Here is a 19,000-nt window from a genome sequence, read left to right on the forward strand (position 1 = left end):
ATAACTTCTCACCCAATTTCCCAAACATCGTATTGTCAGGTCAAAATGAAGCTTTACATTCAAAACCATTTGCTCTTGCTGAAAAACCAAACTTTGCCCACAGACATCACACACACGGCCTCAAAAACACATGCACGACAACATAGTCGTACACATTGGTGCAATAAATGTAAAACAGTATTCCCAAAACTGGCAAGTTATGTTGCTTGTGGTTCTTCCCCTCAAAAACCTTTTCCCATGATGAACACAAAAGACGCAACCAATGTACATACAGTGGGACATTTTTATTAATGTACCATACAGTACAACACACACCAAAAACATTATTCCTATATTGGCCCTAGCTAGGCAGTGGGGGTAAAATCCTCTTGCATGCCTGATCTACCCCTGGCATGCATCTACTGATATGTCTAGGCAGGCGTCTTCCACGGCCTGGAGGAGGTGCACACGGACATAAAGTTCTCTGTCGTACACCTTCCACCGCCATGCTGAAAATACCTCCTCTATCGGGTTTAAAAAGGGAGAGTATGCAGGCAGAAAGATGTTAGAAAACCATGTGTTATTGGTAAACCAGTCATGAACCATAGCAGCACGATGGAAGCTGACGTTATCCCAAACAGCAACGTAGTGAGGCTGCTCTGGCTGTGCTGGTTCCCTGTAGTCCCGCTGAAACATATGTTGTCTCAGACCATCAAGAAAAGCAAGGAGAAGCGTAGTGTTATAGGGTCCTAGAATCGGATGGTGGTGGAGTAACCCTCGCTGGCTGATGGCTGCGCACGTAGTGACATTCCCTCCACGTTTACCAGGAACATTTACAATAGCCCGATGGCCAATTATGTTCCTCCACCTCCACCACCTCCTCCCACAAGATTGGTTATTAATTAAAAGCCTAATTTTCGCCTGTTAAAAGATGATCTCTTGTCTTATGTCAGAGTGGCACTGCTGAAGAAGAGTGGTGAGGAGGACTGGAGGAACAGGATCAATAAAAAACAGGAAGTGGTTAAAGTGGCCTCCACCGAGCAGCCGGCTCAGCCATGGGAAACGGATCAGACCGGCCAGAAGAAGGTTAGTCTTTACCTTGTATACAGTATAATAACTGCGAACCCTCACTGTGGTCATATTTAGAGTGAGTCATATTTGAGTTTGCAAATTTAAACCTAAGCTAAAGAAAAAAGTACCAAAAAATGTAACTTTTTTTTTTGTATCAGTAAAAATGTTTTTACAGTGATATCTTCAAGCATGAAAATTAAATCTCTCTTTCCAGTATCCCGCATTAAAATAAATTATCATTTATGCAGTTGACACTTTTGTGATTATATTTATTAATTTATTTGATTCTAAGTCAGACCCATTAACTAACTGTGTGGCTGACTTGCAGTTTTGTCGTGCTTCCCAGATACTGGGCTGGTTCATGTGCACTGTACGTAGAGAAACTGCACTAAAACCCGTCTCCTCGCATAAATGTTTGTGGTTTCTACATCGCTGTGAATAAAACTGTGTGTGCTCAAATATGACTGGCAGGTCATTCTCCACTTGGATTAAACTTCCTGGAGATTTCAGTAAAGTGGGCACAGGTTTCTAGCTTGGGTTCCAGCAGATTGTGGTTGTAAAACAACATTTGTCTTAAATATCATGACATGACCAATACAAATGAAACCAAATTAATAGGAATACATTTAATCCACTGTTTCAGAAAAGTGTTATATCCACTTTCCGTTTTGCTTCAGGTATATTTTTACAGAGCCTTTGCTCTAACAGTTTTGGTTAAACATAGTAAACACCAGTGCCTCATTTCCCTCCCTATCCTTCATCGTTACCATGCCAGCTTCTGCCCCCCTCTCTTTCAGTTAAGTACTCCTTTTCATTTCATTCCCTTTAGCCCATCTGTTGTTTGAGCGCAGTGGTGTCCGACCAGCGTGGCATCCAGCCCTCAGACAGCAAACACTAAATCATCCGCCTCGTTCTGCTTGTAGAATTAGCAGTCTGGGGTATTACAAATGAATTTTAACACAATCGGGGAAGCTTCAGGCTAAGTTTGACTTAAACCTCGAGAGGTAATACTTGAAAGCTTATCTGACAGAAAGAGTTATTTTGGGAATCTCTTATTAATATTTATGCATCTCTGTTGGCTTAAACAGCAGCTAGAAAGACATTTATAAGCTCAAAGAAGTTCTAATTTTGGGATTTGGGACTAGGGCACTTTAAAGGACTCCTTTCCTGCAGCTCGTACACTCAACATTAGTATTCTGTGAGGGGAAACCGCCTGCTTAAACGCTGGATGCTAATCCTCAAGGCGATCTCACCCCTAAAACCCATTAGCAACAATAGCAGTAGCCCCCCCTCACTCTGACGTGTACTTCCCCTGTGTTTAACCCCTCAGGAGGAAGGGGTGGTTGTTCAGGACTCCTCCTCTCTGTCTGTGTCTGAACAGCTGTGGGTAAGACCTGTTGGTGATTAGCTTGGCGTGGAATCTCTGTTTTCCTGTCACAGTTTTGTTTGGATGTTGTGTGAGGCTGCTTGTTGCTTTTCCTGAATCTGCTGGTCTGTGGATGCTCCGATGGTCGTTAGAAAAACAACATCTAATATTTAATGTTTAACACATGGTCTTAATACTAGATTGTATAAACTCATTAGGGCTCTAAATATTTTAATTAAGCGCTTCTTAAGTAAAGTGCTCATGCTCAGAAATACTGTAGCATTTGATGAGCCATCACGAGTTCACTTTGCAAAAGTCATATCCCCACAGGTTGGCTAAGAAACTGATTTAAAGGCCAATATATTATATTTAACGAACCCTGGTATGAAGATATGTGGCTTATTATATTTTTTAAGTCTGAAATAAAATACACTGTTAATGTCTTTTATAGTTTTGTATTTTGTTGCAAAATTTAAAAATAATTCCCGCAACTCGTAGGCCACCACTGTTGTTAAGATTGTAGTGTTTGGTTGCAATTTTTGGTTCCTTCTATGACATGGACATGTTTGATATTCAGCCTTTTTTACAGCCTTTTTTATTTAAACCTGAAAATAGTTTAACAAGGAAAGCAAAGAGTAAAACATAATGGCGTTAGTCAAACTGTATATCACAATGATGATGTTCACAGAGGCGATATGAAGAGAATACGGAAATATCTGTTTGTGCAGCATAGCTCCTCTTTGCCGATCTAGAAGACGGCAGTTTTATATATTCTGATTTTCTTGATCGATTCCATTAGCGATAATTTGTATTTAATGTTTGTTGCCCTTTTGGAAATTCTATTTGTGTCTTGTGGCAACCGTCAAACAAGTATAACAACATTTAACAATAAAGAAATCGCTGTTACACACATTAAACACCTTAGACAAACAAAAGAAAGTGCTGCAGTACAGATGCAGCAGCAGCAGCAGCAGCAAGACAGCATCTATTTTTGGTCGCTGTCCGAGGCCTGTTAGACTCCTTATGCGAGAAAAATGTAGACACAGTGTTTGTTTTATGATCAGCAGATCTTTTAGTTGACTAAATGCATCGACTGCTTTGTCTTTGTGCACAAGCACTTTCCTCCCTCTTTCTCTACGTGTTTACTTTTTACTGGAAATTGCAACCAAAAGCAGCACTTTAACATTTTATGATGCTTCTAATATGGAGTGCAACCAGTTTACATTGCAGATCAAAATATGTGTTAAATATTTTCAACTTTTAGCCAGTAAAAATATGCCGCACATGTTTGACAGTGTGAACAGGCAACAGAGACAGACAGCAGACTAAAAGGACATTTTTGGCATGTTAAGACCCACAAGTTTGAAAGAGACGGGGTTCCTTTAAGTTTTACGTTTTCATTGCACAGGTAATGTAATTTTCTCCTGGGCGAAATGACTTTTGCAATTTGCTGCCTTGTTACTAACAGTAAACATTAACGTATTCGGCAACCTTTAATAAAAGTAAGTGCATTCTTTATTTTTGAGTGTTTTATTTAGAGACAGTGAAACTTCCTTACTACTTTTGAAAGGCTTTTGTCATTTCTTAAATGAATAATGAATATTTAAAACCAGCATGTTTTAAAGGTAAAATTAAATTAGCGTCATGTTTACTGTTTAATAGTCAAGCTGCATTCCTGATTTCTGGCCTTGGTCTTCTTTCCTTTGCATCCATCGTTTGTCATCCTCTGTGTTCATCGTTTTTCCCTCGTTTTCTTTCCTGTCTTTCAATTTTCCACCCACTACTACATCCTCAGGAGCCTGTCTTCTCCTCTACCTTTTCTCCTCCTATCTCCCTTGGCCAAAAGTGTCAGTATATTGACCATCATAGTCAGGTAAGGTCATGTGCCTAGCATGCTGGAACAGGCAGCATGTACTGGAGTCTTATTGTTCTTGCTTGGTCTGCAGCTACTCATGTGTTGAGCACTTTCTGCGTTATTGAAATTGATTTGGTTACGCCAACACGAGTGTACAGCCATCACTTCCACTGAGGAATACAGTAGACTATATATAGCAATGCACCCAGCATGCTCGAATGCATCCAATCTTTTTATAACTGCTTGGTTTGATACTGTTACTACATGAATAATTGAGCCTTTGGGAACAAAGCAGTGAATTGGAGCTACAGAGGTGATGCAGTTCTTCCATGTATTTGTGTTAAGTTTTAATCTTATTAAAAACAAGTCCCACATGATGGGAAATACATTGAATTGAAGACTAACAGTTATTGTGTAGAGACGATTGCTTTTCATGCAGGGCTTGACATTTTAACCTAATAATCATTCATAATCTGATAATTTGACATGTCTGTGCAGAAGACGGGGGAGGAAATTGAAGCCCAGATGACCATTGAGGAGAGGAAGCAGATGATTTCAACTCGTGAGGATGCTTGGAAGGCAAAGGGCAAAGGAGCAGCTAATGACTCCACCCAGTACACGGTGGCTGCACGTATGGTCAAGAAAGGTGGGTGCCTGGGGTGGTGTTTAAAAATGCTACAGAACAAGACTTTGAAGCAACAGTAGACACCCAAAAAATTGATGTATTTGGACTCTAGTGCTATTTACAAATCTGCATTGACTTAGTTGGTGACACTGGCTGTCGAAATGTAGAGATGCACTTCCGGTGCCAAAAATGCCAAATGCGGAGTCTTTTTTTCATAGGCATTAAAGAAAAATCCAAAGACCTTATTGTGAGCAGGTTCATGTAGTAGTTATGTTGCTTGCTCTAAATTTGTGTCTATGTGTCTGCAGGCCTGGCAGCCTCCTCCTCCGTTATCAGCCCAATACTGTCGCCTGTCTCCACCAAGCTGAAGAGCACCACGCCAGCTGTCAACAAACCACAAGAGGGTGAGATAGATTTGCAAGTCATCACTGTCACCCCAGAGAAATCGCTGTCAGAGCTTTTAAAAAACTAGTTTGCACTTTACAGAAGCTGATGGATTTAAAAATAATTCATAAAGTTCATAAAAAAATAATAGCTAATAACTTAAAAACTGTAATAATGGCACAAAACACAAAAAAGCTGGATGAACTTGTGTGTTTAATTTAATTACTTTAAGAAAATTTTAATTGGTCCTGATATGTTTTTCTTTATTTTCTGTCAAATATAACTTAAAAAAAATTGCGGATCCTCATATTGAATATGGCCAAAGTTTCAAATAAGTAGGCCAGTTTATGTACAAGTATGAGACAGAAGCTTTAGACTATTCTAGGTCTGCTATTTGTCCAGATATCAGTGAGAGCTGGTAATCCTGTGAACACAACAGCCTCACCTACCTACTGTTCACAATTTTTGTATGGAAATAGGAGAAGAGCGTTGGCTTAAAAGGAGAGATGCTAAAACAGCTTGAAAACAGAGGGAGAACTAAGAGACTATGCCAAGGCCCAGTGCATGATAAATAAGGATCATTTTGAACTGTGAATAATGTAAAGGCAGACCAGAAAAAATACAGGGATAGAAAGGAATGTAATGAGAGCACCTCAATCTTAATCACAGCTGTTGTTTTAAAACTTGAATTATGTCTTCCAGAAATTGAGGCGAGGCCGGAAATGGAGTCAGATAAGAAGCTTGACAAGTTGGAGAGCTTCTTGGGGCGCCTGAATAGCAAAGGTATGTACATCCGCAGTGACTTTGACCTCAGCTTAGGAATATATTTCATTTTAAAAGCATTTTTAGTGTCAGTCCCCCAAAAATATCAACACCTTACTCTGCGGTGTTACCTTCAAAGAATCTGTATAGATTGCATTCCTTATTATTTTAAACTGGTTTTTTTTCAGTGGCAGGTTTGCAGGAAACCACTATAACAGTGACTGAGAAGGCCGTGAAGGAAGTGATGAAGCTGGATGACGAGATCTTCTCCAAGTTTTACAGGCGTGTCGCTGAATTTCCACGCATGCCCACCAGGATTGACATCAGTGAGGATTTTGACAGCATATTTGGCTCCCAGGCTCCCAAGTAAGAAAAAAAGCTTCTAATTATACATCATCGGCCTCTTGATAATTATTTTCCATTGTACTCATACTCATTTTTTCTTCCTGACTAGGCTGACTTCAGCCATGGTGCAGCACAAGCGCTCAGTTCGTCCTTCTAGAAATGTTCAGTCATCTAAAAACCCTCTGAAGATGCTGGCAGCTCGAGAGGACATCCGACATGAGTACACAGAGCAGCGACTTAACGTGGCACAGTTGGAAAGCAAGAGAATGAAATCCGAGAAGACGCAGAGTAAGAACATTACTCTGTGTTTAGGAGATTGTAGTACAGAAGACTTAATAGAGCCCCTCTGTTATTGTTTGTAATAAAAAAAAGCAACAACAGCAAAATTTAAAAGATTATTGTTGTTTGGAGCCAACAAAACTACATCCATTTTTAGCCTCTGCAAATTAGCGTGACCCACTTATACAGAAATTTCTTCTGCAGGGATTTTGTTACTTTAATGTTTAATGAAGCAGTTATGTTATTTATTTATTAATTTTTAGCCCAGTAGGCCTGTATTGTTTTTATAAAGTGTGTATTTTTCTCATTTCAGTGAATAAAACCTCAGAATACTCCGAGGCTGCTCTGGCAGGTCTGGCCAGTAAAGAAAACTTCAGCAATGTGAGTCTGCGCAGTGTCAACGTCTCAGAGCAGATGTCTAACAACAGCGCTGTGCCGTACAAGAACATCATGCTGATGCAGATCAAAGGTGAAAACTCGCTTATATTGTGTGTTTGTCTTAACCTGTCTACCATTGTTTAACGCTGCGTCATTTCCAGCTCCCAGACATGGAATAAACCTAATCTTGGACTAGAACCTTTTAAATGAGAGCTTCATTCATTCTTCCTTTAGTCTAAAACTAGGTCTAGTGGCACCGTGGTGTAGTGGTTAACACATTTGCTTTACCCAGTTTAAGATCAGGAGGAGACACAAACCCAGCCTTGTGCTGATCCCAAATCTGAGTAAATGGGAGAGATGCATCTGGTGTAACAGCTGTGCCATATCAAATACGGGAAGCCCTCTGCTTGGGGAAAAAATTGACAGCCAAAACTACCTTTAGTTTTCAGAAACTGGCTGTTAATGTTTAGGTTCATACTGCAGTTAGTGTTCTATATGAAAGTCATATTGTTGCATCATAAACTGCATCCATAAACTGTGTAGCTGCATGTCACAAACATGGAATCTGCTAATTAGTGGTGAGTAGCAGCCTAATAAAATTAGGCTTTCCTTGAGAACTCTGCAATTTCAGCAATTGAATGTAATTGCATTAATAAGGCTTCAAAAGATACTGAGAGGGTTAAATTAGCAGATAGCTATCAGCTGTGTCAGCACCACCACCTGCTGTGGCAACCACACCCCTAATTTTAATGTTTCACAGTATCCAGTTCAGTGATTTGAACAGTGATTGAGGTGAAGCCAAGCAGACATCTTGCTGTAGGCGCCTAGGTTGGTAGCCTCAAGAAAGTCAAAAGTAGCCATGCCCCGAATAATGAATAAATATTACAATTATTATAAAATTTGAGTTTTGCATGTACAGCAACAAATAAAAGGGGAAATTCACGTATAAAAAACAGAATATTTTTTAAGGCTGTAATCTGCATTTTAATGATGATACATCAACAGAGCTATCTGTGAATAATAAGTCTGTTTTTCAGATGTTGATTTGGTCATCTCAATGTGTAGTCAGGCTTTTGCTCCTGTGAAAATCCACCAATAAGAAAACAAGGGTCACTCAAATTGTCGTTTTATCCATCTGTCCTTGTAAAATACTTAAAGGCGCTACACAAGTTTTGACTCAAGCATAATATCTATGATAAATCTATGGAGAAAATTAATTAAAGTGGCTTCATATTTCTTGCAGGTCGTCGTCATGTTCAGACCAGACTAGTGGAGCCCAGAGCGTCGTCTCTGAACAGCGGGGATTGTTTCCTGTTGGTCACTCCAGAGCACTGCTTTGTTTGGATGGGAGAGTTCTCAAACGTTATTGAGAAGGCGAAGGTGAGTGTTACCACTCTGTCTGGTGTGGTCAGAGCTACAGTAGCCATACTGGTGTTTGAAAAAGATGGTTCATTGATTATTTAACCTCTGATTTTCATTCTCTGCGCACACACCCACTGGCACATATGCCCATCTGTGCTCCTCGTCAAACACATTTTCAGCCTCTCCATTTTCCCAAAGGACGTCTGTCTAGACAGTTTTTAATAAACATTTGTTTTCCTTCTCTGTGATCTTTACAAACTTTATTGTGATTTTATGCACGAAGAGCCTAGAAACAGTCGGCCAAATCTCTTTAGTATGACTTTTTTTGTTGTCTTTAATATTTGACATTCTTATGAAGTTTCACCTCTTACTTTTGAGGGGTATTAATGGCTACATCAACATCATGGTGAGGATATGGCTATATTTACTCTTTATTTTTCTTTATATGCGACTCAGATCTACTTTGTTCTTGTCAGTTTAAACAGCAAATCACATATCTATTCTTTTTTTTATTATCATTGACACAGCTTCTGTATGTGTTACTAAGTTAGATACTGGTCTGATTTTTATTTCACTTCATTTGACCTCAGTTTGAGCAGTAACCCAAAATTTACACCACTCCAGTCGTCACCAAGATCACTCAACTCGGTCTCGGGGAGATGAGCGAGCTGAACTTTGTGTCTCTTTACTAGAGCCTCGTTAAGTTAAGAGATGCTGACAGTAGTAGTTAAAAGTGAGTCTCCACATCCTAAAAGTTTGGAAAACTCTTTCAGGGAAACCATTCATGTCACATCCACACTGCTCCAGGCTCAGATTCCACATCCACACATAGAATTAAGAAGTTTCCTCTTTGTCATCTGCTTACACTTCATTGGCCTCCATGTTTACTTCTATGCATGCAGATTCACACAGAATCTAGCCCATGAAACTGAAATCTATCATATTTAATGGCTGATAAGAGGATTATTCTTATTTCTTGAATGCAGGCAAACGATTTGGCCACGTTCATCCAGACAAATAAGGACATGGGCTGCAGGGCGAACCAGGTGCAGACCATCGAAGAAGGGGTGAACCCACAGAGTCCAGATACTCAGGAGTTCTGGACAGTCCTCGGTGGACAGATGGCATATCAGTGTAAGACATAAGCTTTTGTCTGTGCGTTTGAACCACTGCACACACTTGTGTTGATAATATCTTAACATTTTTGGTTACTATGTTTAATTGTAGCGGCGGGTCCACCAGAGGAGGACGAGCAGTTTGAGAATGCCATCGTGGAAACCAACTGTATTTTCAGACTGCAGGATGATAAGCTGGTTCCTGATGATGATGAGTGGGGGAAGGTCCCACGCAGCTCCCTCCTGACATCCAAGGAGGTGATATATAAAAGCCTCATTATAATTTTGATAGCTGCTTTTCATTTTTTAGCAGAATTTCACGTTTCCTTTTTCTGAACTTGGAAAGATTTCATGAACGGAGAGGAAATAGGATTTCATCACTGGTGCAGTTTAGCTTTATTTTTGGTTTGCATGTGAATGGGACACTTTTCAGCATTTCTGTCACCTGTGCCACACGAGAATGCAAACCACTGTATTTCAGAAGAGAAATATTACATGGAAGAAATGAGAGTTTATTCTAAAAAAATGAGAAGCAGAGCTATAGATGAAGGTCAAAGATAATGAATGGACTCTCTGGAGTCTAGATGGTGGTGGTGGTGGATCAGAGAAAGAATTTCTGATGCAAACTTTATATGAGATTCAAAATAAAAAGAAGCTGGAGATTCACTGCCCTGAATTTAAAGAACAGGGACTGAACCCATGCTAACTTTCTGGAGCTAGAAAGGACTATTTTTGGAGACCGTCAAGCTGTCAGCTTACGCTTAGTTAGCAAGCTGCATGCATAGACTGTATACTGCAAAGACACCTTCAAATCTGCACCAAGTAACATACAAAGGGCTAGAGTTTCAGTCACTAAAGTGATGCACGGACTTGAGTGTCAAACATAAGGTCAAAGACTCTAACTTAAGATCAAAGTGGGCTGTATGATATAAAATGAGTTTGACATTCTTGGTCTATAGCAAACAGCAGACCATATAATCATATAATTTTTCCATTAAAATGCTTAAAAAAGGGAATAAAGCTGCAAATTCATATGAGAAATCCAGTTCCGTGACTGTCAGTCAAAGCAGACGTGCTCCTAAAAATGCAAACTTTAAACTATAATTTACTGTGGTAAGTTATGTATAAGACAAATCTGCCATAATCATGTTATAAAGGGGAAATTAGCTTCAGACCAGAACTGTTCCTTGTGTCAAGTTGTAAACATATTTCTCTGAAGTGTTGCTTTTTAAAGTGGTACTCTGTGAGGACAGAATCACTTTAGGAAACAACCTTAATTCTTTTTAGGTCCTGAGGTTGACACAACATGTTTGTAGTGATTGTTGTTTTGAGTTTTTTGTATTTTACTTCTTATTTCTGGGATTTATATAACAACACTACATGTGTTATTGTGTATAATATAGATGATTTTGTCCGTATGTAACTTGAAGGGGGTTTATTAAGCTTTAAGCAGTGCTAACTGGGTGTCTGTGCTTTGTGTGCTGCAGGTTTTGGTGTTTGATTTTGGCAGTGAGGTGTATGTGTGGCACGGTAAAGAGGTGACTCTGGCCCAAAGGAAGGTGGCCTTCCAGCTGGCTAAACACCTGTGGAACGGGATGTTTGACTACACGTGCTGTGACGTGAACCCTCTGGACCCCGGAGGCTGCAACAAACTCATACCCAGGTGAGAATACACATGGCTGCTTCACATTTTTACTTCTGGCCTTAATCAAACAACAAAACAGCTTAGTGTTCAAAAATGATCAACTTTATTTCTTAGTTTTTGAAAGGTTTTTGATTTCATGAACTTTAACGTCTCTTTGTTAACCACGCTCTTCTCCACAGGAAGGGCCAGGGCCGTCCCGACTGGGCAATATTCGGCAGGCTGACAGAGCACAATGAGACAATCTTATTCAAGGAGAAGTTCATGGATTGGACTGAAGTAAAGTCCCCAACGCCAAAGGAAGGCTGCGAGCTTGTACCTGAGCAGAAGGTGCAAATCAGGCTCTTGTTGTATGAGGATAAATAGCTTTATTCCACAGATTATCCACATCAGAGAAGCCTCATATATCGACTTTATCTCCCCATCTGTTTATTTGTTGGGCTGCCTCAGTCAGGCTCAATTCATTTTATCAGGAACAGTTTATTACACACTGGGACCAAGAATTAGAGCGCATATGCCTTTGGTTAGATGCTGCATGAAGCGTGTGTGTCAAAGTGCCTTATTTTGTCTGTTGGCTGAGTTTTCACTATCACATCTTAACATTTCATTTGATTCTAATCCTGTCTGTAATCTTTCTCCCAGGAGGCTCCAAGGCGAGAGTGCCGGCCTTACGATGCTGCCCTAATGCTGCCTGTCCTGCAGTCATCAGTTTCCATGATTTTGGATGGGGTGAATGTCGGGCGTGGCCACGGTCCAGTGGAATCAGAGGACTCCATGAGGACTCAGGAGATCGTCACAGTTTCTGTGGACGTTTGGCACATCCTGGAGTTTGATTACAGCCGTCTGCCACGCCAGAGCATAGGGCAGTTCCACGAGGGGGACGCATATGTGGTCAAGTGGAAGTACATGGTCAGCACCTCAGGTTGGTCTAGTCATATTCTGACATGGTAAAAATGATTTACTTGACATTTTGCATTTGTGTGCTTTATGGCACACAAACAGGTAGGTGAATTTAATGTGTCAGAAACAAATTGACATTCAGCAGGGCAAATTACAAGACGTAAGCTCTGATAATTCATTACAACGCCACGTCACTCAAAAAGACGTAAAGGTTTTTTGTTGTGTAGTGAAAAGAGCAGTTTCAGAGTGGTTTATTGATCCTTTTGTTGTCTGTTTCTGTATTTTGGTCCTAGTTGGTCGGAGGCAGAACCCAGAGGCAAGGAGCAGCGGGCCCGGGAAAGAGAAATGCTGCTACTTCTTCTGGCAGGGGCGACACTCCACTGTCAGTGAGAAAGGGACATCAGCACTGATGACGGTGGAGCTGGACGAAGAGAGAGGGGCACAGGTAAAAGAGACAAGGCAGTCAGTGTTTAAAAACATATTATCAGCTCTGCAGTGAAGCATGGTGTAAAGAAATGTTACTGAAGTAACACACTAGACCGCTTCCATTGAATCGTGCATCACGGGAGATGCCGACGGCATTAAGATGGCTAAGAATGAAAGTTTTGCACAATGTTCTCTTTACAACGTGCACACGTACAGAAAGATGGACAGTGCATACATTTTGTAATCTTGACTTCAACAGAGTAATTTGGCCACTGTGTGTTACAGGTGCAGGTGCAGCAAGGAAAGGAGCCGGCATGTTTCCTGCAGTGCTTCAATGGAGGAATGATCGTCCATGCTGGCAAAAGGGAGGAGGAGGAGGAGAACACTCAGAGTAAATATTTGGACATTTCCGTTTTTCATTCTATTTACTTTTATATATCACAGTTGCAGATTTCCAGTTAAGGGCCCTGACAGTTTTCTGAACCAGACACAGTGACTCCTCAAAGTGTTAATGATGAAGACGTATTTGAAGTATATCTGATTTGTCCTGGATATTTTTTTTAGTTTCTGGCTCGATTTAGAAAAAAAAGAGTAGAAAAATACTGCTGAATCTTTCCATGTCTTTTCCAGCCATTTAACATCATTATTATAGTTTTATCTAAAAAGGTTTCTGTTTAAATCATCAATTAATTTGAATTTTGCGTTTAAAAAAAAAACAGCTGGTATTAAATAAAGAAAATAAATTGTTGTTGTTATAATATGATTTATGTTGGATTGCTGATTAAGGATTAAGGATAAAAACTTCCTGTCACTCACGCTTACCTGCTCTAATCAGGTGAGTGGCGTCTTTACTGTGTGCGTGGTGAAGTGCCGGTGGAGGGCCACCTGCTGGAGGTGGCTTGTCACTGCAGCAGCCTTCGCTCCAGAGCCTCCATGATCCTGCTCAACATCAACAAGGCCATCATCTACCTGTGGCACGGCTGCAAAACGCAGCTGCACACCCGCAGTGTTGGAAACACGGCCGCTCTTAAGATAAAGGAGCAGTGAGTGTTTATAAAGACAGAGTGTTTCCTCATTTTACACTCTCATCTGAGATTTGAATATCATTTCTCTCTTTGCTGCTTTCAGATGTCCTCTGGAAGCAGGTCTCCACAGCAGCAGCAAAGTGACCATCCATGAGTGCGATGAGGGGGTGGAGCCTCCAGGCTTCTGGGAGGCTCTGGGGAGAAAAGACAGGAAAGCCTATGACTGCATGCTTCAAGGTACAGGAAACAGTGTTTTTATATGTTGACACCATAGACTCGGCTTGTTTGAAATTTCCTTAACAATGAATTGTTATAACACCATTGTTGTTTCCTACCATCACTGTTACTACCATTGCCACGCTGCTGCAGCAGTAACTGTAATTATAACTGATATCATTTCTAGTAAAGTTAAAAATATCTCATTTAGCTCACATTATGAATTCAGTACATACAATAAAATTCATACAGCGTGCTTGCTTTTACTACCATACAGTAAAATTGCTCTTTTGCATTCTTGTACATTTCACAATAAAGTGCATTGATATATTATCTGTAGGTCAAATTTTAACCTTTTTAAAAGCCCCTATGATGGCTTAATAACAATTTAGTTCAATTTTATTTTATTTATAACCAACTCAAGCCTCAATGTGATTTTTACTGTAGGGCAGTGAGTCCCAAATTGTGGGCTGTGTATTGCAGGTGCTCCACAATATTAACAGAAATTCGGTTTGAAATTGCTCACAAGTATGTACAGTTACATATTTATATTCGTTTATATAAAAAGTGAATCAAAACTGGTAATAAAAGACAGTTCGTTTGTGTTATTGCGAATATTACTCTGACCTAAATTTTATGCTTATGCATTGGATTTTGTGTCCCAGTGCCATGTGGGTCACACATTGGCCATAGCACATGAGGCCAGTGTGACTATGCGACTGGGTAGCATTAGCAGTTCACAGTCAACAGCCTGTGTTTTTTGTTTTTTTAGTATTAAAACATTCAAAGAGATACATCACTCTCTCTTGTGTTTTGAATAGAAGATTTAAGATTGGGTGGGCTTCATGGGATTTTTTGGTTTTTAAAGAGGTCACAGGATTCTTGAATTTGGGAAAGACTGTTTTAGTGTAAAGACCTTTACTCTACAATATAAGATTTTAGAGTATTTCACAAACTGCAGTACTTTTTCTTTTTTTAGGAATTAACAATAACAACAATTGTTTGTCAAAAATATATAAATTAAATCAGAAATAACAGGTTTGATTTTTTTTTCAATGTTTAACAAAATATTAAATCATGAGTTGTAGTCTAAAGCTCTCAAAAGCTACACTGGTCATCATCTGAGGAAGGATGATGTATCTTGTTGTTTGTCAGATCCAGGAAAATTCAATTTCACCCCACGGCTCTTCCAGCTGAGCAGCACATCTGGAGATTTTGTAGCAAATGAGTTTTTCCACCCGTCCAGAGCTCCAGACCTGGTCAGCTCGCTGCCCTTCCTGCAGGAAGATCTGTACAACGCACCTCAACCTGGTGAGGCTGAAACACAAACATTTTGCGGGTGGGGATTTACATTCTTCTAATTCAGGCTTCCACCCATCCTAGCTCCATGAGCTTTGAGTGAGGAAACAGGAGTGTTTTAGACATACCATCCACCTCATTTAAAATCTATAGCGACTGTGTGATGCTGTCATTATCAATATGGACCAAAATCTCTGAATGTTTTCAGCGTCTTGTTGCATTTATGTTTTGTAAAACAGCCATGCTTTAATTCTTTATTCATTTCCACAATTTATTACTGTTCTTTTTTTGGACGATTCAGGGTTTGTGCGTCATTCGTTCGTCTGCACAGTTAAGAACAGATTTGTGAGAACGCACTGTTTGTGAATGAAGACCAATGTTTTTATTGACTGCTGGGGAATAAAATGAGCAGCTGAGCTGTTATGAAAACAGTTTTATTTTAATTATGTTGAATTATTTGTAGACAAAATACATGCATAAACTGTACTGTGGGAGCTCTAATGTGCAAGAGTATTCATATTCATCATCTCAGCTCAAAGGTTGTTTTTCTTTTCATTTAGTTTCATCTTGTGTCATTTGAGTAAAATATACACCTATGTACATTTCTACAACCTGAACCTGTAGAACACGTCAGGATGATTCAATCGCTCCTCTTTAATACATTATTTATTTACATCAGTTAGAGGTGTTTTAGAATGAGATCAGTTGTATCTGTCCAAGATTGTGCCAGAGAGAGTGAGGATATAAAAATAGCTTCATCCCAACATCTCTTTCTCACATCCTTGCAAAAACAAGATGAAGAGATGTTACTTAGGAACCGATTTTTTGCAAAATGAAAGACACACTTTCAAATCTCATTGTCTTTTTTATCCTCACACTGATGCTTGCACAGACTTAAAGGATCATTTGGGGGAGAAAAAAAAAACACTTTAAATGTAGATGCGTAACTACAAATCCAGAACATACAGTATGCAGATTACACCGCATATTTCTTACTGTATCTTATGTCTCCGGCACAGCTTTGTTCCTGGTGGATAACTTCCATGAGGTTTACCTGTGGCAGGGCTGGTGGCCTCAGGACAGCGAGAGGACTGGCTCTGCTCATATCCGCTGGGATGCAGACAGGAAGTGCGCGATGGAGACTGTGCTGCAGTACTGCAAACGTGAGGCAAACATCCAACTATTTATAATAGGATTTTTTTCCCCAGAAACGTTAAAAGCAGAAAAGAAAAACATTAGGAAAAGGTTAATGTGTGATTTAATGAGAACCTTGTGCTGATTTTCTCCTGCAGAGAGGAACGAGAAGAAGCCTCAGAAGTCATACCTGATCCACGCCGGCCTGGAGCCGCTCACCTTCACCAACATGTTTCCCAGCTGGGAGCACAGAGAGGACGTGGCTGAGATTACAGAGAAAGTGAGCAAGACATATTGTTATCCTATACTTTTTCTCTTGGACTTCACTGCAATAGCTTTCCATATTCCTGTTCAAAGTAATTCATATTTAGTTTATACTCAGCCTTGCACCCCCTCAGGTCAGTTTCATGTCCGAAACAAGCTATTCTGACTCCCCTCATCCTTCTTTTAAGACATCTTTTTCCGTCCCAAATTAAAAAAAAATTCAAAAATTGAATAAAACTTCCTTTCTTCCTGCACCTCCTTTTTTATGTACCCTCATCCAAAGTGGAAAATTAATTAATATTTAGATTATGCTATATTTTTCCTTGCTCACTGATACACAGCGGTTTCTCACAATTACTACAAAGGAGTCTGTGCATGCTCTGTTGTGGCTGCAGGAGGCGGAGGTGTGTAACCAGATCATCCTGGTGGAGGACGTGTTGGCCCGGCTCTGTCAGAACACCTTCCCTCTGGCTCAGCTGCAGGCCCGGCCGCTGCCAGAGGGAGTTGACCCACTCTGCCTGGAGCTCTACCTGTCTGACCAGGACTTTGAGGTCAGTAAAGTGAAACAACTATTTTACTTTTGCTTTGAAGTTTTTGTTGGCAGCGTTTTAGTCAAAAAAAAAAATCAGCATGTTTCTTTCCTTTTACCAGATTTTTTTATAACTATTAAATCTGATTGCAATGACAGCTCAGTTGGAATCAAATTAGTCACATGACTTACCTGTGACCTAATTAAAGTAGAAGTGTAATATCTATAGTAGCAGCTTTTTGACACAGGGAGGCATTTTTCTGAAGTGAAATTTTCACTTGGTTATCTTTTATTGATGAGAAGGAAAATGTAGCTGATGACATTTTAACACTGTGGCAAACAGGAAAACGTTGCCTGACTGTACCTATAAAAAGCAAAAACTGTTCCCTGGCCGTTTACAAGTGCGCATTTGCATTTTCACCATCAGTCTTTAGACTTACATAGACAGCAGACAACTTCTATGTCAATCTGTCCTGACTTACAAGTTTTGAGTTTCGGGCTGTAACCTGGAGGCTAAACAGGAGGATCGTCCCCAGGGTCAGAGTGGCAGAGCAGAGTTCAGGTGTAAAAGTCCTGAGGCCTCTGAGAGAGGACATTCAGTGCAAAAAGCCTGAATGTGAGGCCACAGAGAGACAGTTGAAAGGAGACACACCAGGAAAATCACCTGCTAATGTCTCCAGTTTTGTCTCTTTGCATCTTTGTCCTCTTCTAACATTTTGAGACAGTGCAGAAGCATACGTGCAGATATACGTACAGAATAAAGCTTCCAGAAAGCAAAGAGAAAACAGCAGCAACACTAGAAGTGCTGCAGAGATGCACAAACAGACAATTCTGAAATAGATCTCACCCATATTTATCTGGTGCATATTTTTTCTTTTTGTTTTTTATTGGCACAGTTATCACATCAAGGTGAAGCAAAAATAACCTCAGTGATTCACATCAGTGATTTGAACAGTTATGTAGCAGGTACATCAACAAGTATAAATGGTGGAAAACCAGAACTGTACACAGTAACTAACCCTCAGTCATTAAAATCCATCTAACACCATCTAACTCTCACTTTACAGACCAGTTTGTAGGTGGATTCAGGTAAGAAGAGATGCTTGTGTGACTCATCCGCACTGATGACCCGTCCTTCTCTCGAGCACGTCAGCACTGTTTTTCTTCTTTATGCTGAAAGAAAAAAAAAATCACTCCTGTCTCTTGAGTGTGGTGCTGGTCGAGGAGGAAAGGTTGTGCTTGGCTGCACAATTATGTCTGAAAAGATCATCCAGAAACACCATTACGCTGTTAGACAGTACTTTATATAAGCTGCAATCACAAAGGACTTGGCACTTCAACTCCTTCACACAGGAGACAACAAATACAAAATGACACATGATCCAAAATTAGCTTCCATCTCTGCTGGGAGAAAAGATGAAAAGTTACAACTGACCACTTGAATCAGTCAGAGAATTCAGGATTTGATTGATATACGCTGCGAGTGTGTACTTTTATACACTTCAGTTAACACCTCAGAGCTGAAGCTATGACTCTAATGTGCTCTGCAGCTTTTCTAAGTCCTTCTTATTATAAATGACATAAAAATTTATGGTTTACAACTCCTTAAATATCCTAGATACAGGACTTAAAAATTATTACATTATTTACTTTTTCCTAAATGATCTTATGTAGGACGTGATTTATAGATAGGCTAAACTTTTCATGTTCATTCAGGGTGTGCCCATAATGGTAAACCTAAACTGTAGGTTACCTTTAATTCATACCTGCACATCTTAAAAATACAAAATTCTTAAACCAAGTGAGGTGTCATTTTTACAGCAGTGAAAACCCTAAAGATGATGATGACGATGACCTGTCAATAGCTTGACAAGGATGGTTACTCATTGATTTTGAAGCTAGTGGCCAGAAAGAAATCTAAACTGTGCATTTAGTTTGCTTCAGACGGAGGAGAACGGGATTTCATTTTAGGAAAAACATGAGATTTTCATGTTATTTTAATTTTAATAAACATATCTAGCTAGTGTTCTTAAACTCAGCCTGG

The 19,000-nt window shown here is 39.9% G+C and overlaps 1 protein-coding gene across 1 annotated transcript in view; it reads left to right on the top strand.

Annotated features, from left to right (window-relative positions):
- LOC116332088 (supervillin-like) overlaps window positions 1-19,000 on the top strand; it is a 71,713-nt gene that overhangs the window by 50,289 nt on the left and 2,424 nt on the right. Inside the window, exons 21-43 of the mRNA XM_031754947.2 lie at window positions 933-1,065; window positions 2,381-2,437; window positions 4,212-4,289; window positions 4,770-4,917; window positions 5,205-5,300; window positions 5,983-6,063; window positions 6,231-6,408; window positions 6,497-6,675; window positions 6,980-7,135; window positions 8,288-8,424; window positions 9,393-9,540; window positions 9,634-9,779; window positions 11,009-11,184; window positions 11,346-11,493; window positions 11,806-12,085; window positions 12,357-12,508; window positions 12,775-12,880; window positions 13,325-13,532; window positions 13,618-13,751; window positions 14,886-15,041; window positions 16,049-16,192; window positions 16,322-16,443; window positions 16,823-16,978. Coding sequence (XP_031610807.2) covers window positions 933-1,065; window positions 2,381-2,437; window positions 4,212-4,289; window positions 4,770-4,917; window positions 5,205-5,300; window positions 5,983-6,063; window positions 6,231-6,408; window positions 6,497-6,675; window positions 6,980-7,135; window positions 8,288-8,424; window positions 9,393-9,540; window positions 9,634-9,779; window positions 11,009-11,184; window positions 11,346-11,493; window positions 11,806-12,085; window positions 12,357-12,508; window positions 12,775-12,880; window positions 13,325-13,532; window positions 13,618-13,751; window positions 14,886-15,041; window positions 16,049-16,192; window positions 16,322-16,443; window positions 16,823-16,978 — 3,319 coding nt within the window. The remainder of the gene's footprint in view (window positions 1-932; window positions 1,066-2,380; window positions 2,438-4,211; window positions 4,290-4,769; window positions 4,918-5,204; window positions 5,301-5,982; window positions 6,064-6,230; window positions 6,409-6,496; window positions 6,676-6,979; window positions 7,136-8,287; window positions 8,425-9,392; window positions 9,541-9,633; window positions 9,780-11,008; window positions 11,185-11,345; window positions 11,494-11,805; window positions 12,086-12,356; window positions 12,509-12,774; window positions 12,881-13,324; window positions 13,533-13,617; window positions 13,752-14,885; window positions 15,042-16,048; window positions 16,193-16,321; window positions 16,444-16,822; window positions 16,979-19,000) is intronic.

This window comes from Oreochromis aureus, linkage group 18 (assembly GCF_013358895.1).
Source record: "Oreochromis aureus strain Israel breed Guangdong linkage group 18, ZZ_aureus, whole genome shotgun sequence".
In the NCBI taxonomy this organism is placed as follows: domain Eukaryota; kingdom Metazoa; phylum Chordata; class Actinopteri; order Cichliformes; family Cichlidae; genus Oreochromis; species Oreochromis aureus.